This window comes from Lissotriton helveticus, chromosome 4_2, assembly GCF_964261635.1.
Source record: "Lissotriton helveticus chromosome 4_2, aLisHel1.1, whole genome shotgun sequence".
NCBI classification, from domain to species: Eukaryota; Metazoa; Chordata; class Amphibia; order Caudata; family Salamandridae; genus Lissotriton; species Lissotriton helveticus.
Window position 1 is genome coordinate 52,152,708 of NC_136064.1, and position 23,679 is coordinate 52,176,386.

Below are 23,679 nucleotides of genomic sequence, written 5' to 3' on the forward strand. Positions count from 1 at the left end.
CCGCGGGTGCCGAGGCAGCGGTGCCGCGGTCAGGACTACGCCACCATTGTAGATTTATGAAGCCCCGAGGTACATGTGCTGTCCTAAAGATGCTTAAGTAGTGGAATGATGAGGAAGTGGAATCTAAAAAGGTTGTTTATGTCTTTTACAGCGCAGTTCGATTTCTTGCGTACTACAGTGCTCCTCTAGGTTGGAAAGGTGAGGTATCATACTAAAGAATGGCCCAAGGTATGAATCGATGCTCGTTATACCTCATTTTGATAAACACATGTGCCAGTCCCGGGATACTGATTGTCCCTTCATTTAATTTTAGAGCCCCTGCTTTTTCCGTGAATTGTAGACAGCAGTTTTGGAACAGGAAAGACTGACAGGTGTTCCAAGAGTAGAAAAGAGAACAGTCTGAGTTAAAAGATGTATGAGAGAAAAGCTCCCACTGACACCAATTCGTATTGTTTTATGTTTCACAGTGAAGGCTACCCCCAGTCCATGTCCTGAGGAGAACCCCAAAACAGAATCAGGGTTCGAAACGCGTTGACGACTTTGTGCTGGAATATGAACTGTATTGGGTGCTACAGCAATGTAGTTTAGGATAAAATCTTCCCTGGAAGCAGACCCTCACAAAAATGTTTCCTGCACAATTAACAAGCTAGCCTGCATGAACCACTAACTGGCCGCTTGTTTGTTTACTTTACATTAGGACTGGTGCCGTAAATGAAATGAATTGAGGCATCTCCAACCCCTTCCCAATCGTGTATTTAGTGTCTAGATGAATGTTTTTAATTTATTACTGTGTGTAATGTATTTATGTATTAATGGTGTTTCAAGTCTTGACAGTTGTGTTTTGTTCTTGGTCATATGTAAATGTTTCAAAAATATGTAAATAAGTAAAAAGAACTGAAATGATGTTGTCGCCCGCTTAGGATTTGTGGCTAGGTGTGGTGCAAAAAACATGAAATGTATCTATCTGGCCATCTTTTTGTTTAATCTTTATAAAAGTGGCATTTTTTAAAAGGGTAATGATAAATTCAACTTTAATAGTAAAGAAAATGTATCATTACCATGCCAATGATATGAAACATGACAGATCTACTTCTTCTCAATCAGGAATTACAGCTGAAAAGTGTAATAAGGAATTCACAATGTTAACCTATGAAGGAGTAGACCTCCCAGTAGTGAAAATTGAATTTGGGTGTTTTTTGCTAAAAAGACATGCAAAACTCAAAAAAATATAAATGATATCTTTTGATTACACAGCACCCTGCCCTGTGCGCTACCTAGGGCCTACCTAAGGGGTGACGTATATTTAATAAAAGAGGCTTGGCAAGGTGGTTTAAATGCCAAGCCAGCATTGGATTGTAAACTTCACACTCAGGCTCTGCAGTGGCAGGCCTGAGGCATGTTTATAGTGCTACTTGTATGGGTGGCACATTCCGTGCTGCAGGCCCAGTAGAAGAATATAATTTACAGGCCCTGGGCACATGTAGTGCACTCTACTAGGGACATACAGGTAAATTAAAAATGCCAAGTGTGGATATGTCAATCAAACCATGTTTAGGGGAGAGAGCACATGCACTTTAGCACTGGTCGACAGTGGTAAAGTGTTCAGAGTCCTAAGGCTAACGAAAAGAATTCAGCAAAATTTGAATCAAGCAGGCAAAAAATGTAGGGGGGGAGATCAGCCTATGGATGACAAGTTTAACAGTAGGGTGACACTAAATCTAGAATTTGCCAAGTCCAACAAGGGCACATTGCATGGCAATGCGTGGCTTGGTAAATCTGGATTAACGCTAGGCAGTGCAAGTTGCTGCCTTGCATTACTATGCCTTGGAAAAGCATTTCATGGATAAGGCGTGGATGTTCCCAGGCATCCACCCATACATTTTGACACATTCACAGATTTACTAATACAGCTGAGCCCGGTAACGAGTCAAAATGCTACGCATGCTGCAGCACACTTAGAAAAAGTAAAATGCATCTGAGGTGCTTGCCCCTTCCTGCCTAAAAGATATTATGCCTTCAGTGCTGGCGCCCTTGCACCACAGCACAAGGATGCCTGCATTGGTGCAAGGCAGCACATTTAGCTCCAGTGCAAGGAGGGAACAGAAATGCGCCATATAGTGTCCCATATGGTGCTTTCCGGCCCTCTCCTTCATACATTGCAGTTCAGCAAGGTGTCTGGTTGTGTTGCATTGCATGACATCTTGATCAACTGTCCCCTTTGTATCTTCAGCATAGGTTATAAGCAATCGGTAGAATTCTTTTTTCAGGAAGCTCATTAGCCCCTATGACAACGTGGCTTGGAGGAACCTGACATGACAAACATGGGCATCTGCAGAAAGTATTCAGTATTAAATTAACTGCCTGGATACTGGCTACATTTATACATTTAGTAATTAACTATATAATCTCTGATAAGTTAAAAATCCTGGAACTGTTGGAATAATCACTATATAATTAGCTGCCAAATTATCTTGTAATTTACTATTTAACGAAGTAGATAATGAATCTCTGTTTAATTTAACACTGAATATCTTTATTAATTCTCAAATGAGTACAGTAACTCCCTGGCAACATGGCTAACATATAAAGTTTTCCCTTCTTGTGCAGTATCCCGCTCTTTGCCGGTCTTCCACTTGGAGTTAAACCGAGTGAGTTAGAAACCAGCCCTGTATCCCCTCTGAATTTTCTCATGCTGTGGGTTTCAATAATTCTTGGGCAATTACCCCTCATTACAGGTTGACTCTTTGGACCTAATTAAAAGTTCAGGTCTAGAGCCATATGTATGAACACATTTTCCCAAAGACACAGAATGGGTAAAACCCTTTGATACATCTGGCCCTATGTTCGGATACCTGTGCAAACACTTGTTCACTCACAGATCAGAATTATAGTTACATATTAATTGCCACAACCTTGCAGTTTCCCCCTAATAGATTCAGGCAGGTCAAACCTTCTGAAATTTATCAGGGGAAAAGGCCTGTATCAAAGACATAACATGCAGATGTTGGTGTTAAATACCCATTCTGCATAATATGCCTCATTTGCAAATTAAAAAGTCAGTATAGGAAATATTTACATATGTGGTAAATACCTCACTCAGAGGTAACTCATGTTACCACTGCCATAAGAATTAGCATGAGACTCCTGTTGAGGCCGTTGGTTACTAAGAGTTGCAGTGTGTGACCCCTTTCCCACCATCTTCGGTGGGGGTGCTGGCAACGCCAGATATTCTGCGGGCAATGGAAGCTGCTGGCCCTGACCTGAGGGAAATATCAAAGTAAAGTCAGATCATAATCCTTTGGTGCACTTCCTGATCATGAACATTGTGGTTCAGGTTTACAGTGGTCCAGCCAGGCTAGGCTGCCTGCATAGCAACTAAATTGCATATCCCTCTTCCTTCTTCATTGCAGTCCACAATCCTTCCTCATTCCTTCCTTGAGATAATACAACACATGAACACCCTTGCATTGCTTTCCAACTAGGTTCATACATACCAACACACACATACAGGTGCTTGTGAAAATTTTGATTTTATTATCTAACATAGGTCTCCATTACTGCTGCTCCTTTTGCCCCACCTTTATCTCCTTGTTAAATTGTTCTGTCACTTTCTTTGTCAGCTATTTCCTTGTCCTTGTTTTAGTCCTGTCTATAACTTCCTTTCTCCCTTCCTTCCTTTTTCCTTCCTTCTTTCCCTTCCGTCCTTTGTTCCTTCCTTCTTTCCTGTCTTTATTACTTCCTTCCATCCTTCCTATCTCTTTCCTCCCTTACTTAATTCCTTCCCTCTCTCTTTTATTCTTCGAATCTCATGTCCTTCCTTCCATTTTCCTTCCTTTTTCCCCCTCCTTTCCTTCCTTACGTCCTTGCTTCCTACTTTCTTTTTGCACTTGATCACTCCCTCATTGTCCCGCCTGTCTGTCCTCTTTCCTTAATACAGTCGTTCCTTGCATTATTCTTTCTTCTCTTTCTATGGCACTTCCCAGCTTCCTATCTTCCTACTTTTTTCGATTCTTTCTTACCTTTATTTCTTCCACAATTATGTATGCCCTTTTTTTCCTTCCTAAATTCCTTCCTTCCCTTTTTCCTTTCCACTTATCATTCTTCCTCCCTATTGTATTTCTCAAAGATGATTCTATACTTCAAAATACAACGGATACAGCTTTTCTACAGTGGGTCCTCCCACTAGGAAACAATATCCAATATCAGATACAGCATCTAAAATATTGAGGAGCCGCTCAAGAATCTGCATTATCATGCTGCTCAATAGATGAAACAATAGAATTAAACACATTACAAAGAAAAAAAGAAAGTGAGTAGGAGCACCAGGAGACGACTACTGAGTCTCTGGAATATCTTCCCCTAGAACATGTTCCCCACAAACAACATGTTGTGGTGTTGGTGAGGGAAGTGTAGAAAGCAATAGGAACCACAAGAAGGATATATGACCCCATGATGCACCCACTCGCCTTACAAACGTCTTCAAGGGTGTTAAGCATGGGCGGCTCCTCCACTAGGGAGGAGGAGCATGGCCCCACTGTTTTCTCACAGTGCGAGAAGCAAAAACATAAAATGGTAATATCTTCCAGTTATTAACATTTTATGTTAGGTGGAGGGTGGGCGGGGCTGCTCTACTACCAGGGCAGTGGAGGAGTGGTGTGCCTGCTCACTCCCGAGTGCACAAAGACTGTTTGGTCAGACCCCGGACCGCCCAAACCAGTCATGCACACTCTGCCTTTCTCCATGTAGGCTGCATTGAAGCCTGCATGGAGAAGATGGCCTCCACATAAGCTGCTGGCTGGGCAGCGTCCCGACCAATCACAACGCTGCTTGCAGAGCTGTGATTGGCCTAGGGGAGTGAGCCTGGCTGCCCTGCTGCCTGCTTCCTGCAGGAGAGCAGGAGCAGTGAAGACACGGGTCCCGGCTGGCGGAAAGGTACTCTTAATTTTTTTTAATATTTTTAAATTAAAAATCCAAGCGCATGACCCCCCTCCCCATGCCCCCCGCCCCTCCCACCCGCGAGCCATGCTGGCCGTGACTGGTGTTAAGTCACATGTAGCTGCACTACGGACTTCGGGTTGCAGTGCCAAGTGTCATATTTGTGTATAGTGGAAGTGTTCTGTGTCATAGAGCTGAAAATCCGTCTTACAGTGATCAAAGGTCAGGATTTCTTCATTATGGAATAATAAAATAGGGTGAGGCAGCCTCCCTCCCTCCAAGCAAGGAAGGAACCCAGTGAATGGAGCTGGGAGGACTCCCTCCAGATATTTTCCTCACTCCCCGCCCTCATTCTTCTTCCCTTCCTTCATCATCAGTTTCTCATACTCCTCCCTCTACCCTTCTTTCTTTCTTCCTTCTTCTCTGTCTTCCTTTCTTTCTTTTCCTTCTTTCCCTCCCTTCTCTTCCCTTCATTTTCGGCACTCTCCTGCCCAAAACTTCCACAGCTCTCTTTCTTTCTAACGTGCCTTCCTTCTTTCTTTCTTTAATTCCTTCCTTCTGGTTGTTTACCTCCTTCACCTCAGCTCTAAATCACACTCCCACCCCTCCTTGCTCTATCATGTCTATTGCCTCTAATCTTCAGTCTCGCCTTCCTTCCTTGCTATCTCCCTCCTTTCTTCCTTCCTGCCTTCCTTTCTTTCCTCTTTCCCCTCGTCGCTCCTCACTCTCCCAACCACTGCTTCCCCTACTGCTCTATCCTCATTCCTTCCTTCTTTCGCTATTCCCTCCATCTCAAATTGTATTCCTTTTCCCTCCTTCTCTTCCATCTTTCTGTCCTTCTCCCTCGCTCCTTCCTCTCTAACCGCCTTCCTCCCTTACCTCCATCCTCTCTAACCTCCTTCCTTTCCTCTTGCCTTCATGCTTCCCCATCTACGCTTTCTTCCTCCATCTTTCCTTTCCTTTCTCCCGCACTGCCCATTTTTCTCTCTTCCCCTCACATTCCTTCCTTCATTCGTTACTTATTATTGACTCTCTTTCTGTGCTCCTTTCTAGTTTCCATCTTTTTTCTTTACTGAATCGAACAGATGCCGTACACCTTTCAGTCCCTACTCTTCGTATCTTCGTCACCAGTCGGTGTTTCCCTTTATGGACCGAAAGTAAATACTAATAGGCAGATTTACAAGGCACTTGCGCCACGTTTACACCGCCGTTGCGTCACGCAACGGCGGCGTAAACGTGGCGCATCCCTGCGACCCATTTACAACATGACACATCTAGGCAGATGCATCACGTTGTAAAGCCCTGCACCACATGTGGGCGTTCCGGCGCAGGGTGGGCGTTCCGGGGCAGGTGCGCCTCGCAAAAGTGCCTGCGTGAAATCTACAAGATTTCACGCAGGCACTTGTGTGACGCTGCTACGTCAATTCCTTACGCCTGCTTGAAGCAGGCGTAAGGACTGACGCAGCACGTTAAGTATAGGGCACACCCGAGCATTGCTGGAGTCGTGTCGCGCTTGCGATACGACTCCAGTGATGCGCCGCCCTTACATCACTTGATGCACCACGCATCTGCCTACCCTTGCGCCACGGCGCGCCACATTGTAAATGCGCCGCATCCACCGTGACGCAAGGGTAGTTTTGCGTGACGCATTTGTTCTGGCGCATTCCTGCTGATTTACAGAGATGCGCCAGAACTCATAAATATGCCCCTAAATATTACAGCATGGGGCACAGTCCAAAGAGAAACACCTGCTCGTCAATGTAATGATAACCCCTGGATAAAGAAACTGGAAATGAATGGGAGAGGGGGGTGGAGGGGGTCACTTGTACAAATTAAGCCGATGCAGTTTCCACCGATGGTAGCATTTCCTTCAGAAATCACCAGAAGCTAGCCAGTGGGGTAGTTAGCAGCAGTGCAGCAGGTGCAGTGGCACCGGGTGCAGTAGTTCAAGAAGCCTACTGCATGCTAATTTTATATTTTTGTTACCACAAAAGCGCGTGGGGGAATGGGGGAGGGGCCATATTCCTTGCTTGCATGTGACCCAAAGACACCCTTGTTATGCCACTGAACTGTACTCCAAATCAGGGTGAGTGACCCCATAAATCATTTCCCAGAGGACCCAGAAACTACCTTTCATGAAACGTTAACAGCGGACGTAAAGATGACAGCCATGTCGAGGCGTTACTTCATGAATTTTTCTCTTATGTCCAGGGTTTATGTGCAAGCTTTCTGTAAAAGAAGTGTCGCTTTAAGTGCGACATCTTGGCGCACAATATTAAGTACAAAAAGATGAGTGAGCTCTGGTAATGACTCGAGAAAGGTCGCACCGCTGCTTGCAAATTAAATGTATAAATAAACCTCGCAGTTGAAGGTGAGTGCAGCCGTGGCCCCCGCCGCCGGTCTTTAGTCGAGGTGCGCAGGTCTTGAGGTGGTTGGAGAGGCCGAGGAAGCATAATGATACGAGGAAGAGAAATTATTTTCCCGGGACGCGATCGCGCGTGACTCACTCATTTTAATTTTCTAGGCCCTGAACGGCCCAGGCGGCTTTTTTGGTCAGCGTCTTCATACCACCTAATTATTACTTTAAAAATATGCCTTTTTCTTTAAACCCTTCAACTTCTCCGGATGTTTGTGCAGAAACCATGCAAGCGGAATCTGTTCTATAAGAAAAGGCAAATGTACGTGACACAGGTGCAAACATTGTTACTTTCAGATGCAGATCAGGTCTCGGTTATCTTAACTTTATACCCATGCTGATTAAGGTGGAAGGAACCCTCATAACTCTGATTGAGGAAATCTGATTGGACCGCCTCAGTGCCCTTGTTTCTACTCCTGCGGCCCCCCGCCACGCCTTTGTTCTTCAGTGGTCCTCTCCTCTCCGGCATCCATCTCGGCCTCTGAGATTCTGTGATATCTCCACCTGGCAACAGGTGCTACAGGGTCAGGGAGGATGTGATCGACCTCCATGATTCTTTGCATCCATCCACATTGGCGACGAGCTCCCATTGTTGGTCTGGAATGAGTTGTGAGGTAGAGGTCTACACCATTGTACAATGGCCTGGATTTAATAATGCCCCGGTTATTTACTCCGAGTATAGTCTTCCTCGCCACAGGACTAACGAGTGAGCTTCAGTTCCACACGAGAACCCTCCACACCAAAATGTTAGCCTCCCATGCCTCCCATCCATTCCCATATCATCCCTGACCTCTATAAGAGGCGGGTCAGGGTCAGCCCAGCCCTTTTGCCTGAAATTACCTAGCCGAAACATGAAACAATAGCCAGACACATAGGGAGGGATGGGAACTCCTGTGGCGAGGAAGACTATACTCGGAGTTATGAAGTGTACCGGTAAGTAACCGGGGCATTAACGCCTCGTAAGTCTTACTCGCCACATGACTAACGAAGTGAGCACATACCCAAGCCATGAAGATTCATGGTACACAAGAAACCACCAGCAAGGAGGATCATGACAACAAAACACAGCTTTAATTCAGTGTACAAGAACAACAGAATAAAACACAGTCCAGCCAAGGGACCGATCAAGGGACATCAGACCCTGCCCCCAGAACAGCCCCTGCAAAACCCCCAGGAAGAGAGACACCCATGACCAGCCACTAGTGCTCCATGAACATGTAAGGAGACGACCAAGTCGCGGCCCTGCAGATCTCTTCAGTAGACACCCCTTTAAAAGAGGCCCACGACACTGACACACTCTGAGTGGAATGACCCTGCACATCCCCTGGGAGGTCACAACCCTGGGACTCGTATGCTAGCAGGATAGAATGCTTCAGCCAGCGACTCAAAGTGAACACAGAGGGCTTGTGCCCAGAATGAACTGGCCCAAAGATCACGAACAAACTGTCACAGTGACAAAAAGAGGACGGGCGGTCAAGGGAAACCTCCACCGCACGACAGACATCCAGCAAGGACGGAGAGGCAGCCGCCTCAAGAGAAAAGGAAGGTAAGGACACCTCACAAGAACGGTTAACAAGGAACGGGATCTTGGGCAGAAAACGAGGGTCATGTTGCAGGACCACACGGTCCTGCAGAACCTGTAAGAATAGAGGAGACCGAAGAAAAGACCCCAGCTCGCCCATCCTGCCAGCAGAGACAACTGCCACCAAGAAAACCACCTTGAAGGTGAGGAACTTAAGATCAACAGATTGCAGAGGCTCAAAGGGGGGGCCCGCAAGACCAAATGAAGATCCCAAGGAGGAGCGAGGCAAATAGCCAGAGGCAGCAGCAGGAAACTGCTCCGCAGCAAGCGAGCCACCAAGGAATCCAGACTATTCAGGTCTGTGCTGCGGCCCATTGAGCCCTCAGAGGGGAGGGAGCCAACCCCAGGGAAAGCCCTCTGCCAGGAAATCCAGAACCCTCATGGGATCCACAGATACAGGGTCAGAACCCTGCAGCCCGCACCAAAGGGAAAAAGAGGACCAGTGGTGGGAATAGGACAGAAAGTTGAAGATTGCCGGGAAACCTGTAGCAAGTCCTCCACCCTTGGAGAACACCCCTGAGCCAACAAGGTCACCCTCTAAACAAGCCTGCAGATGGAGCCGACGCAACACTGTCCCGGGGAGCGAAGGGCCCCCCAACAGCAACGGGTGACCCAGAATTGGAGAGGATACCAGGAGTGGTGAACCCAAACGGGAACCACCAAAAGCACCAAGGCCCGGTCCAGATGGATCTTGCAGAGGGATAAAAGGAAAGGGGGGAAAGGCATACAGGAGACCCGAGGCCAAGGGAAAGAGAGAGCATCCACACTCCAAAGCCCCGGACACAGCTGGAGAGCGCAGAAGCAAGGCAGGAGAGCATTGTCCATCTCCGTGAACAGGTCCACCCAGGGAAGGCCAAGCAGGTCCACCAGGTGCCAAAAGACCGAAGGCATCAGGGAGAGGGCAAACAACTTAGGGAACACCCGACTGAGATGGTCCGCCACCACATTCTCCGACCCCAGGAGATAAACCACCCTGAGAGATAAGACTGTCACCTCCGCCCAGGGCAACAGCTCCCGGGACAGCAACCAGAAGGAGCGCACCCGGCAACCCCCCTGGTGGTTGATGTAACCCCTCACCACCTGGTTGTCTGTCCAAACTAAGATGTGCTGACCCCGGAGAGAGGGAGCAGATTCCCGGCAATCCAGCAGGACAGCCTACATCTCGCGGAAGTTGGAGGAGCACCGTGACAGAAGAGGGCCCCAAAGACCCTGAACGGACCAAGACCGCAAGGTTGCCCCAAGCCGAGGCGACTGGCATCGGTTGTGACCACCTGGGATGGAGAGACCAGGAATGGAAGACCCTCCGAGAAGTGGGACTCCACCAACCACCAGCCCGGAACCTCGTAGTCCCCTGAGCAGGCATCCTAGAGAGACAGAAGGTGATTGACCAAGATGTACAGGTGGAGGCGAGCCCAGGGGAGCACATTGATGGTGGCTGACATTAACCCCTGAACCCTCAACTACAGACTCACGGGAGCGGAATCCCGACCCAGAAGAACCCCCAGATCCCGTTACAAGACGTTTGGGTGTTCCAGGGGCAAGACACCTTCCCCAGGAGCATGTCCAAACAACCCCAAATGAAGACCAAGTCCTGAGTGGGAGACAGGTGGGACTTCCTCCGGATGATCAGGAAACCGTGGGCAGAGAGAACCTCGCAGACCTTCCCCATGTGCAGCGTCCCCTTAGAAAAAGAAGAGACCGATATTAGACAGTCATCCAGGTATGGGAACACCTAGATCCGTTCCCGGTGGAGAATGCCTACCAAGGGGGCCAGGATCTTGGTGAACACCCTCGGGGCAGATGATAAACCAAAAATAAGTACCTGGAACTGATAGTGGGTGCCCCACATGCAGAACCAGAGAAAACGCTGAGAAGCCAGATGCGCAGGCACATGGAGTAGCGGCAGAATCTCCTGCAGAGAAAGCATCTTGAACTTAGTATGAGGAATGAAAGAATTCACCCGCTTCAAGTCCAAGACAGGCCTGAAATCCCCAGACACCTTCCTTACCAGGAACAGGATGGAATAGACGCCTCATCCTCTCTGCGATGGAGGAACAGGTCGTGTTACGACCTTGATGAGCAGATTCTGGATGCCAGCCAGCAAGGCCACCCGTTTGACTGGAGAGGAAGGCAGCGGGGTAACGAGGAAGGCGTCTGGAGGAGGGGAGCTGAAGGTGATGGACAGACCCTCTCTCACGATCCTTAGGGCCCAAAGGTCTGAGACAGAGGATTCCCATGCCGGATGGAAGTGGCGGAGGCGTCCGCCCACCAGGACGGGTACAGAATTAGTAGGCCGGAAACGGGTGGGGCGCAACAGCTGATCAAGCCCAGCTAGACCGCCAGCACCTGACAGCGTGAGAAAACGTGCCTGACCCTGCTCCCGGAGGACGGACCAAAGAGACCAATGCCAGCCGATGTACGTCCTCACGGACTGCGCGGAAACATACCGGAGAAGCTAGAAAGCCCACACAACGTGGGGAGATGCCCACAGCAAGCCGGTAAGATGTCCTAAAAAACAAACACGCAGCACCGCAGCCGGCCGCCGCACTTCCCTTGAGGTACAGGCAGATGGCGTGCAGCAGGGAAAATAGACGCTGAACTAGGCAGCCCGATCCCCACAACAGAGGCCTTGGGCGTGGAGGCAGAGCCAGGGTAGGAATCGATATAAACTGAGCAAACGAGTGGGGGCGCGGTCATGACACACAGATCGCCGGTCCCCCACCCTGTGAAACCAAGGCTGGCTGCTGCCCCCAGGCAAGCTGGAGACTTGGGAGAAGCTACCTCTAGACACGGGCCGGGGAACTAAGGAGGCTGAATACCGAGCCTGGGCCACCCCACCACGCCTACTGTTGACCCTTGGCTCACTAAGGCAGAACCTAACAGGGCCTGAATAAACCAAGGGAAGGAAGGGGGGAAGAGGTCCAAGATCCTAGGGTCTGCTAGAGCAGGACCCCCAACCGCAGACCAACATACTGGCTACAGCAGGAACCACTTACCTGATAGTGCAACTGAAGAGTAATTGTGCGCAGAACTAAAAAACAGGCTGACGGGCTGGGCCGACACGCCTCTTATGGAGGTCTGGGGTGATATGGGTCAGTCATATTGGGAAGGGATGGGAGGCTAACATTTTGATTTGGAGGGTTCTGGTGTAGAGCTGAAGCTCACTTTGTTAGTCATGTGGAAAGCAAGACTTACAAGGAGGTAATGTTTTGCACAGGGGTTCGGTAGCTCTTGTGATTCAAACTCGCCTCAATGTGTTCAGGTGGGTATTCTATACAAGGCAAATCAGGATTTGCATTCAATGATGTGCCAATGTTAGCCAAAGTTGTGGTATGCACTGCTTTGCGTTAATATGTGTCAAGGGCACATTTCATGGATTGAGCATGGGTTTTGACAAAATACTCCACACACAGGGAGTGTTGTTCTAAATTAGCTCCATGTGCTGAATTTAGTTATTTTGCGTTGACTGCACTTAGAAGTGAGTTTACACACAGTCTGTCCTGGTTAAGGGCCTATCTCCCAGTAGCTTGATTAGGAGTGGAAAGAAAGAAAACAAACAACTTGAATTTGCTGAGTCATTGCGCGCGTCATTGTTAGGGCTTCACAGAGCACCACGTTTGTGTATATTTGGCAAGAAAATCCAACCTAAGATTAGTACATTCATTTTCTCTTACTGTACTGAGCAGATTTGGGATGTACAGAATGCAAGCTCTCCCATTGAACGTCCCTGTTCCAGAAAAATAACAATATGTTACTTATCTTCCCTGGGATGAGAGTTTTTTTTAACATAATTTGAACGTTATTGCTTGGAAATGCAAATGAGGTGCCTCAGACGATAAGTGTGGTAGAGTAAATATTTGTGGCCAATTTCTTGGGTAACATGACGGTGATTGTTCAATGGGGCGTTAAACAACTCATTTCTACAGTTTCTAAGCATGTAAGTTACAGACTGAATTATGATCTGTTGGACTTGGCCTTGTAGACCGTTTTCCTGACAGAGAGTTGTGAAGTTAGAAGCTGTGGGTACTAGCCACAGCTAATCAGTGTGCAAGTACAGATCTTCTCTCTCTAAATTGTAGTGGTGATTGTTTGTCTCTGGTTGGTATGTTTGCCTTACTAGCAAGATCCCTAAGGGATGTGCACTGTTTGTGCCAGGGCTAGTACTTTAGAAATGCGCAGAGAGGGAACATAGGTCTTCAGTGTAGGGCCTGCGCGCATTATGCTAAATTAGCATGTTGTCCTGACAAGTGCTACCACTTGTCAGGCCTGACTTTCTCTTTTGCATACACATGGGGAACCCCTGTAGGATGTCCTGGGTAACCCCTAGGCAGGGTGCAGTGTAGGTGAAAGGCAGGACCGGTACCAGTGTGGGTACTAGGCCCTGACAGTGGAAAATACTCCATTTCATTTTCCCTGGTGAAAGGCCATCCTGGCCAAAGGATAGAATGGGGGAGGCTGGGTGTCATATTGTTAGCCTAGTTTCTCAAGAACTGGAAATGGAACAGTGAATTTTGGTATGTCTGAACTCACAGCGTCATAACGCATCTTTTTGGATAGATGGTTTTGTCGCTGTGTGTCCAGAAACAGCAGTTTGAGAAAATGGCTGAGTTTGTGCATTAGACCTTTTTGTGTGTCTCAGCAGAATGTGAATTGCCTGCCTGGATTTGGGGGAGGTGAAAAAGGCTGAGGGAGGTCGTGGCCCAGGGGAGGGGTGGTGACGGCGCCAGGCTGTCCTCCACCTGGAGCGGAGAGAAATAGAGGCTTTGCAAGGTGAAGAGGCTTGGGTCAGAGCCATAAAACAATAGATCCATCTCCCTCTGAGTGATTAAAGAGCCAGACCCGAGTATCAAAGAGAGGACGGTAACACGGGGGGGGGGAGATACGCAAGATTGATTTAGGGAGGGGTTGGGGACCCTTGAGAACAAGGAAACTTCAAAGACAATGAGGGGTATAACAGAAAGAACTGTAACCCCAAGACTTTGGTTATGTTGATGATGTCATCGATAACGGTCTCGGTATCATTCAGAGAAGTGCTGGGAGCACTTTGAAGATGCCGTGGACTGGTCAAGTCTCTGGCAGCTTTGACCTATCCGCGATCGGGAAGAAAACCTCTGCCTCAGGAAGAGTTGCTGAATAGGCTGTGGGAGACACTTGACCCTTGCTTCGTGATCTGGGGCTTGTGGGCAGTTTGTAGCTCTTGACCAAGGAGACACTGAAGGGGAGCTGCAGAGGGTCGTGTCCCCCCTTCTTCCTGAGCAGTACTTTGCTGTGTGCTGCGTCCTGTACCCCAAGGGCCCGAGGTGAGTTGGCTCCCTGTTTGGAAACACAGGAACATAAGAGTTTCCAGGACGTCTCAAGTAGCGCGGTGCTGGGACTGTGTTGTGGCAGTCTGAGACCTCCGAAGGGGTGCCGAAGGTGATCATAGGCACCCGGAGCGAATCAAGACTCTGACGCGCAGGGTGCGTGTCTTGGTGCGGATACAGGCGTTGGAGAGCCTGTGGATTGTGGGCATCGTGTAAGAAAGCCGAGATTTGAAACGCGCAGGGTGTGCATGTTGCAATGCAGTCCAGGCACTAGTGAAGAATGCCGGGACATCGTGGGCACTAAGAAGGATTGAGTCTCTGACACGCGGGTCGGCGTGTGGTGCTGCAGCCAGGGTGTTAGTAGAGAGCGCCTGGTACCTCGTGTGCACCAGGAGGAGAGGTGAGACTCAGACATGTAGTGTGCGTGTCGTGGTGCGACCAGGACATTGAGGTTCTGTAATTCTCGAGTCTGACTCCATTTTGTTCTGTGCCACCATTTTGTGTTGCCCTCACGTAGGCCTGCAAAGGTAACCTGGAGAACGAAGCGGCCTGGCCTTCTTAGTTCATGTATACATTAACTAGGTTTCTTTTTGACTCTGAAATGAACTGTAAGAAACTGACCTCTTCACCTGAAACTGACCTCCCAAAGCCAATTTCCCTGATCGATCTTTATCTGAGATTGCCAATCAATGTTCAGGACATAGTTAACTTTTTAGTTTCCTTGCACGTGCTTTATCTTGTTCAGCATCTGTTACTGTTTCTTTTTTTATGTTTCTTCATTACATGGGTTATGCTTTCAATTATAGGTTTGTCCGGCTTGTGGAGATTGAATTTGGGACATTCTTAATAATTAACTTTTGGGTTGGGAAACTGTAAATTGAGTTTTTGCTACATGATACTTTGTTTGAAAATGTATCTTATTGGGTAGAATTTTGTGCAGTGGGTGTACATTTATAATGTGAATATTGGGTATAAAAGGAGACGTCTCGCCTTAGTAAAATGAGCAGTCTCCTGAGAATTTACACCGTGATGTATTTCTAGGATCACTGTTACTAGCTGCAGCTAATAAACTTGGTCTCTGACGCCATCCAGAAGTATTCCGTGTCTTTGAATACCAAGGCTCGAAGATCTTAGGCGTGTCCCTGACGCCGCTGGGTTAAACCCCGGTTCTTCAGCGTTAGTTGAGAGCGCCTGGATCATCGTGTGCACCAAGAAACAAGGTGGGTCTCCAGCACTCAGGGTGCGTTTGGGGGTGTGTTTCTGCACTAGAGGAGAGTGCCTGAAGATCGTATGCACCCGGAGACGGAGCGAGACTCGGACGTGCCGGGTGCGTGTCAAGGTGCCAGCCGAGGCATTGTGAGGTTCGCCTGGTCATCGGAGGCTGGAGAAGGAGTGAGTACCGGATGTGCTGGGGGGGCATGTCGAAGATGCCACCGGAGGTGCTGCTGAGGAGTGCCGGAGAGCGGTGAGCACTGGGGGGAGAAGAAGTCCTAGCAGCACTGGAGAGGAGTACCAAGTGATCGGGCCCTCGAAGGCAACGTGGGGTGGCAGGCTTTGTGGAAGGAGTTTGTGCTGAACGTTGTCGGCCCGGAGAGGCAGCCCCGCAGGAGCTGAACTACCAGCCTGACCGCGCCTTGCCCGTAGTGACAAGGTTCTCAAGTGAGGCCAATCCGCTGCTGCAGGAGAGGAGAGTGGGGTTGCACCCCCTCAAGTAAAGTGGATCATCGCCTGGGGAGGGGTGCGGGCTCTGAGGGACACTCTCTCGGCCCCTCGCTGCTGAAAGCTGTGTGCGCCAGTTGCTTTTCAGCCAGTGCTGGTCCCTGACGGGGACAGTACAGGGGCTAGGGCCAGGAGTTGAACTTTGGTGTCATTGTTGATCCGTGTTGGGGGAAACCGGTCGCTTAACTTCTAAAAAACAGCTGTATAGCAGTTTGCATATTTGCTGCAAATGAACTGTCGAGCTATGGGACAACGTCTGACACTAGTGGTGCTTAGTGAACTCAGGGATTAGTGCGCTACGCACTAAGTTATGTTCCTCTTACAGGATACAGGATCCTAGTGTAGCGCACTGCATTGGTTGTTTACTGCACTGTATTTGCGAGTCGCAATTAAGGAATGTTTGGGAACCGCTAATTTTATAGCGATTCCTACATGCATAGGCTTATGTAATTTCTTAATTGTGATTCCTTAATTATCGCAATTAAGGAATCGCAAAAGCCTGCATTGATGCATGTGCCCCATTGTCATTAACAACGCCATTAGCTCTCGGATTGCCGGGACCTATTGGCTTTACCAATGCTTGTTTTATATTGTAATCTCCAAACTGTATTGTATAAATATACTTTATGAAATGTATTGACTCCTTTTAAATTCTGCTTTTTCGTTATCTAAATTATGGTCATAGCCAATAAATTGCTGTTATAGGTCCTATGTAATTAATTTACTAACTACATAATAATAGTTGGTGAACATTTGAGATACCGTTCCTATTGGGAAGAGTGTGGAAACACTGGGTGGTTGAAATGTTATGGATCTTCACCGATTCTGGAACTTTACTTCACAGAAATATGAGAAAAATCTGTAATTTAGCCAAAGTGTGGTGTTAGCACGCCATTCTCCGTTAGATAATGTATTGGGATCCATGCAAGCCACACCACCCTGGACTACACTTGGTGCCTTGTTTTTAGAAATGTCTGGGCCTCACAGATGTCCCCAAGGTCCGTTCGGGCTGTGGCCTATTTACCACAGCTACCCACACCACGTGAATGGATCAGTTTGCAAAATCTTGATGTTGGCACCTTCGGGTATTAGTGAGTTCTATAGATCCTCATCCTATCCTATCCTTTCCTTTTATGCTTGGGGCTTTGTCTTTCACTAGCGATAGCCCAACCACACAACTGCGTTACTATTGTTATTGGGAGCAGTGTGGGAACGCTTTGTGGTAGGACATTTGTGGAGCCCGACAGATTCCATTAGCACAGTCTGCCTTTATTTTTGCTTTGCTGTGACATCAGTTTGATTTTGGAAAAGAAAATGTTTCTGGTCTTTTTACTAGAAACCCGGGTAGTAGGCTTCTGGGACTGGAGAACAGCGAAAATCACAGTGGGCAAAGAAAGGTGGCAACTGCTTCTCATAGCCATCCGCAGCCAAGTCAGTTTCAGTTCCATGCATGGTCTATAGAGAAGAGGATTAGGGAGAGAATAAAAGTATTAAGAACTACAGAAAAGATAGAGAGAAGAGGTTCTGGAAAATGAGAGGGGAGGCAAAGATAGAAAGGAGAGCAAATTTAAAAAAGCAAGCAAGAGAGAGAGAGCAGGAGAGACTGTAACGGAAAGATAAACCAATGCAGCCGCAAATAGAAAGGGATGGTGGGGAAAAGGGTGACAGAGGAAATGTGGATAGAGCTTAGGAGATGAGGAGTTAGGAGAGAAAGTTAAATAGAGCCTCAAAGAGCAAAATAAAAATGAGAGCTAGACATATGTGGAGAAAAGTTGATTGGAGATTCTAAATAGAATTGATAGCTTATTGTGTTTGTCCGTTATAGTTGGGACAATGATATTTCAATGCACACTTTTATATTTACTTTTGTTAAAAGGATCTTAGTGTAAGATCCCAAAATCACCTTACACAGTGGTCCTTGAAGTCCTACTAATGTATAGCCAGTTGTATTTGATCCATGTAGCGTTTAACAAATTAATTATCAATGGAAACCCCTTGTTATTTGTTACTACATGCTCTTGGTGAGAAGTGATGATGCCTTCCCGCTTAATGCATATCAGTCATTTCTATACTTGCTAGTATAGGAGCTGGAAAGTACAACTTTATTCCCTAAAGGTCCAACCTCTAATATGGAGGTGATTTGGTTTTCTAGTGCAGATTTAAATATGGCATTCCATCACCTGTTTCATAATGTGAAGCTTGACTTACATCTCCACCCGTAGGAATGTCAAACAATCCCTCTCAAGTAATATTTTCAGTTCTAGTGGATGTTGCAGGCATCCATGCTTTCTATGCTCGCCACTCTGAAAAGAGTATTTTCGTCCAAGCAATGTTGGGCACATAGAGAGGGCCACCTTGAGGATTCCAAGCAAGGAGCCTACTGCATGTGAAAGACAGGAGAATATCCATACTTTTGGAAGTGGAGTACTCCACAGCAGCCAAATTGGAGGTACCATGCAAGCATCATAGGGAGAGGTTACCACACAGCAGTATCCTAGATGCAAACTGTGAAGGAAGCCACCACTCAGAGCCTTAGAAGCAGTGCTGCAGCCTGCCCATCGACCGCTCCTCTAACTGTCTTCAGTGGGATCACAGGCTTCAAATGAACTCATGCAACCCTCAATCGCCTATTCTTTCTCATGCCTATCTGTCTTGCTGGTTGATGTTGTTTGAAGGTCTCTTCTTTCACAAAAGCTTTTTACCTACAAGTACATTAGAAAAATGTCAACTAAAGTGCACTACTTTAATGTTTGGTCATAGCTGATAATCATGCCTCACCTAAAAATATACTTCTCCTGGTCTGCCCCCTTCACATCTCCTGTCCTTCAGGGATGGCCCAGAAGTGCTTAATTTGTAAAAGAATGAGTGCTGGTATTAGGCGCTCTGCTTAGAACCTATGGCGCATTCAATCAAATGACAGTGCGCTGAATACCAAGGCTGCATAGTCTTGAATCCACCTTATGCCCCATTTAATCTACTACCAGACACTTACTGCCTTTTTCTCTCGCTCTTGCAGGTTCCTGCTTTTTCCCTTGTGGCGGTTTTACTGTTGTTCCCTTCTTTTGTCTTCCTGCTCTGTGCATTTTTCTCTCTCTTGCTCTTGATCCATGCCTGACAAGGAAAAATAAGTGCTGGTTCTCAAAAAGTGCTGGTCGCCCCCACCGATAACCATCGGCTGAAATTATGTACTGGGGACAGGACAACTTATGATTAGAAAACAGGCCAGTTGAGCCGGCACTGGAGAGGAATGTCTGGGAAGAGTCACCAACAAATTCTCAGACTTTCTATTAATGAAAGCAAGAGAAATTAGGCAATGTGTTTCTTAACAATATTGAATATGAGATTTGGTAGTTGTGATTATTTTTTAATTTACTTTCTTTCCCTCTCAATTTCTCTAATGTTATTTTCATTTGCAATGAAATGTCTATTCATGGTGTAAGTCATTCCTGCAGGAGGGCATAGCAAATAGAATAGAGGAGGTGACACTAAAAGAGGCACAATGATTTAATATAGTGTATTTTCTATCTTCCACTTATGCTCTTGCCATTTGAATCCATAGCTAAATTTATCAGTTCATCAGTGTACTTGAGGTGAGATAATAATCTGATTAGAAATGTCCTTTCTTTAAAATTTTCAGACGGTGTACATTATGCCAAAGTATACAGTATTATGAGCAGGAGACAAATGTTGGATTTGGTGTTTATGCTTGTGTTACCTGTTTTGCTATGAATCACTTCAACAAACATATACTTAATCAAAACTTGAGGGGAAGGAAACCCCAAAACCCCCTGCATGGGTTGGGCAGCCATATTGCCCTTGCATCCAGAGTGGTAAAGAGGCTGGGGCACCAGATTTACTTCACTTATTGTGGTGGGTTTGGAGCATAAGCTGAAATTCTGAAATGGGTTGTTAATGTGATCCTTCAAAGGTCCAAAATTAAAGGTAAAATAAAAAAATTTAAAAAATCAATGAACAACTGTTCTGTATAATTTAGTTGTAAATTGTAGTTGATATGTCTTTTTTTTCCTTTTTAGTGAAACCACAGTGCGGAGCCTTTGCACACCAGACTTTCCGGAACCTTCTAAACTCTTCTGGAAATACCTTGACCTTTGCACCTTCCTACTTCTGTACCTCCTACCCCTCGTCATCATCACCATTGCCTACACCCGCCTGGCCAAGAAGTTGTGGATGCGCAATGCCATTGGGGACATTACCACCGAGCAGTTCATCACTCACCGCAAGAACAAGAAGAAGAGCATCAAAATGCTGGTGCTGGTGGTGGTGGTCTTTGCTGTCTGCTGGTTCCCCTTGAACTGCTATGTACTGCTTGTCTCTAGCTTGAACATTCAAACCAAAAATGCCCTTTATTTTGCTTTGCACTGGTTTGCTATGAGCAGCACCTGCTACAACCCATTCATCTACTGCTGGCTCAACGAGAGCTTTCGCTTGGAGCTGAAGTCCCTGCTGCGCATGTGCAGGAAAGTGCCTCAATCCCAGGACGATGCTCTCCCAGCAGTCAACCTGCCCTACCGAGAAGCGTGGATCGAGCAAGCGAGTCTGAAGCAAGGGCCGTCCTCTCAGAGCATCCGCTCCACCACCAACGTACAGACGGTCAACACTGATTTGTAGAAAGCTGGACTAATGGGAGTCTTGGAAGCGCAACAGGTCAATGAAGGTTTATGGTTGCGTGACTCAGGTCCACAAATGGGCAATAAATGTGTCACGCGAAGGTCACTGGTTTCAGTGGTGCCATTCGGATGAAGCTGCCTGCACAACAAATGTGACATGGAAAGGGTCAATGGGAAGCTGCCTTCACAGTACTTGAGACAGTGGAGTCTAGCATTTGTCCTTGAGGACCAGATATCTCCCAGACCTTCGGGATATCCAGGTGCATTTACTCACAACAAATCTAAATGGAAGCCATTTACATGGACAGTCATTAAACAAGAAAACCTGGAGATGATTCTGTACATTTAGCCCAAAGTTGGACAGCTGGATTTGAAACAAATCTATGTGTTTCTCATGGGAAAAATGACACAATGGCAGAAGGTTTTTATTGGAGGGATTTTAGCTGTTATAGGAACTTGTGAGATTGCTTGTGTTGAGTTTAGTACACAACATTTTGTAAATGTCACATCAGGATATTTGATGAAAAGGTACCTGCCACATTTACTCATCCTTCGATCTTGTGCCTGACAATTAGCTCTGGCTAGAAATGTGCTACTTGTCCTGTGCCATTGCTTGCTTATGAGAAAAGTGGGTCTTGCAAAAAGAGATACTTTCCTCCTAACATGTAAAGCTTTCAAACTATTCACGTTTAACAGCATCTCTTGAAAGAGTTGCTCATGTTTGCTGAATAACTGCAATTTAAGACTCCAATGAATGAATGAATGTTAAAGGCTCAGAATGCCACATTCCCTCATTCTAAGATGTGATGGAATTGGCTCAGCCAATCAGAATACTTAGGGCCATAGTTATGGGAAAGTGATGCAGCACAGCAAGTCACCATGTTTTGCTGCACTGAGTCACATGTAAAGGTCAGGAACGCACCATATTTATCCCTGTCTTTTCCCTAGTGCTGGCACACAATGGGCTGCCTAGCGTCAATGCAGATACCCTAGCACTATGATTAAGGGTGCCTCTGTTGCATGAATGATTGGTTTTGTGCAGGAAGGGGAACCTTCCTGCATAAAAACAATTCCCTGAGGCATATTCCCTTATCTATGTGTGCTTCAGAATGCAGCACACTTAGAAAGAGGAAGTAACGAGGAGAAATAAAGATACTTCTCCACGTTACACCCCCCTGGGAAGGTGTAGCATTTTGGAGCATCTCAGGTTTACCAGTTCTGGTAAATCTGCAAATGCATCAAAATCCATGGGAGTTGCATGGGAACACCCACTCAACTCCCACGGAACACCTTCCCAGGGCGGAATAATGCTATGCAGCGATTTGTGCTGCGTTGCGTTACTCCTGATTTATAAAGCCACTCAGGACCATGCAAAGTGGCCATGCTTGGCTACATAGGTGAACAACACTTACAACGCAACTTTTACATCGCAGAGCCTTTACAACGCAACCATTACAATGCAAACTATTACAACGCATTGCTCTGGGGGGCGCTCTAGGATAGGGAATAGGTTAATTTACTATCCAATAACCTTCCCTAGTGTCCACGGGGACTGGAGTTGGAATAGTAAATTAAACTATTCACTATCCAGCACCCCAAAGCACTATGCGTTGTAATGGACTGCGTTGTAATACTTACGTTGTAAAGGCATGCAATGTAAATGCATGCATTGTAATGTCATACATCCGGCTACATAATTTGCATTTTTCAGTTGCATCAAGCATGTACCATGCTGCAAGTACCAGTGCTTCACAACTGGGTGCTTCACAGCTGGGCTCATAAATATGTTCCTTAACTCCCTGGAAGTCTGGAGAAAGAATAAGAAGCAGGTGAAAGAGTGTATTTGTGCTTGTGTTGTAGAGGGTCTTATGCTCTTGTTACCATCGCCCTTTTACTAATCATTGATAACTGCCCTCCCTCCCTTGTATCCCGTCTCTCTTTTGCCTCGGCTCATGTTTGCAGAGTTAGCAATTAACAGCTAATAATGCCTGCAACCGTGGGCAATAATGCAGATTGAATTAAAGTGTGATGTAGTGTCTCCTTCATCATGTGTAGCTGACAGGGCCTCTTGGTTATTCACATTAAAATTGCCAATCAGCCTCTATGGTTGTTTGCCTTTAGTGGGAAGGTCACCCAGTGAATTTGTAATTCACAAACATGGATTTGACCCTTGCATTCTAACGTTCTAGTGGTTTTGTGCATTTGGGATCTATAACTGCTTTAAGGTGCTCCTTGAACAGCAAATTGCATCTAAAGAACTAAAGGTTTATTGCAGGAGTACCCTGGCAGTAAATGGTCAAGCTTACTACATGTGATCCATTATTTCCTGTCATCAGGGATATCACATTCCAGTTTAGTTTTTACATTACCACATTTAGAAATCATTCAGTATTCACAAAGGGCATTTATGAGTAGTAAACTTAGACTGTTGTCTTAGTTAAACTTAAGTTTTGGACTTAAGTTTAACTGAGACCAAAAGTCTAAGGAGTTTTGTCTAAGCAAAACTTAAGACCAAAACAAAAATGTAACTGAGACAAAAAGTCTAACTTCACTACTCGTAAATGCCCTTAGTGAATACCGAAAGTCATAATATTAGACTTTCATTTCAGTTGACCTTAGTTCATTGGGCGCAACATCGTTGGTCCACTTTGTTCAATTTTGGGGAACCAGTTCTATCTCCCATAATGCACTGCACCAGGCTTGGACATGGGGTTCCACTGACATGGTGCCATCTGGTAACTTCACTATGGCACAGTACGGCTGCTCCTAGTGCAGTACTAATGATGCCACCAGTTGGTGATTTTAATTACTCACTTGCCTCTTCTTCAGTTCCCAGCATCTCTAGCTCTATTCCCAAGTTTAAAAACCCAGACAGTGCTCTCTCCATTATTCCTGCATTTTCAAGTCACAGGGCCCGACTTGCAAAGAGCCTTTGCACTCATGGCGGAAGCTTCGCAGCCGCGACGTAGTCTCCACAACCGTGGCAAAATCTCTGCAATGAGAATTCTGATTGTGGAGGGTCCACCACGATTGCGGAGACACTGTCTCGACTCCAGAGCCTCCGCCACAAGTTCGGAGGCTCTTTTAAATCTGGCC

At 46.6% G+C, this 23,679-nt stretch overlaps 1 protein-coding gene across 1 annotated transcript in view; it reads left to right on the forward strand.

Annotated features, from left to right (window-relative positions):
* Positions 1-21,226, forward strand: part of LOC144752034 (G-protein coupled receptor 83-like) — a 638,927-nt gene extending 617,701 nt beyond the window's left edge. Inside the window, exon 4 of the mRNA XM_078639987.1 lies at positions 19,990-21,226. Within this exon, the coding sequence (XP_078496113.1) occupies positions 19,990-20,584 (595 nt within the window). The 3' untranslated portion in view covers positions 20,585-21,226. The remainder of the gene's footprint in view (positions 1-19,989) is intronic.
* The last annotated feature ends 2,453 nt before the right edge of the window (positions 21,227-23,679 follow it).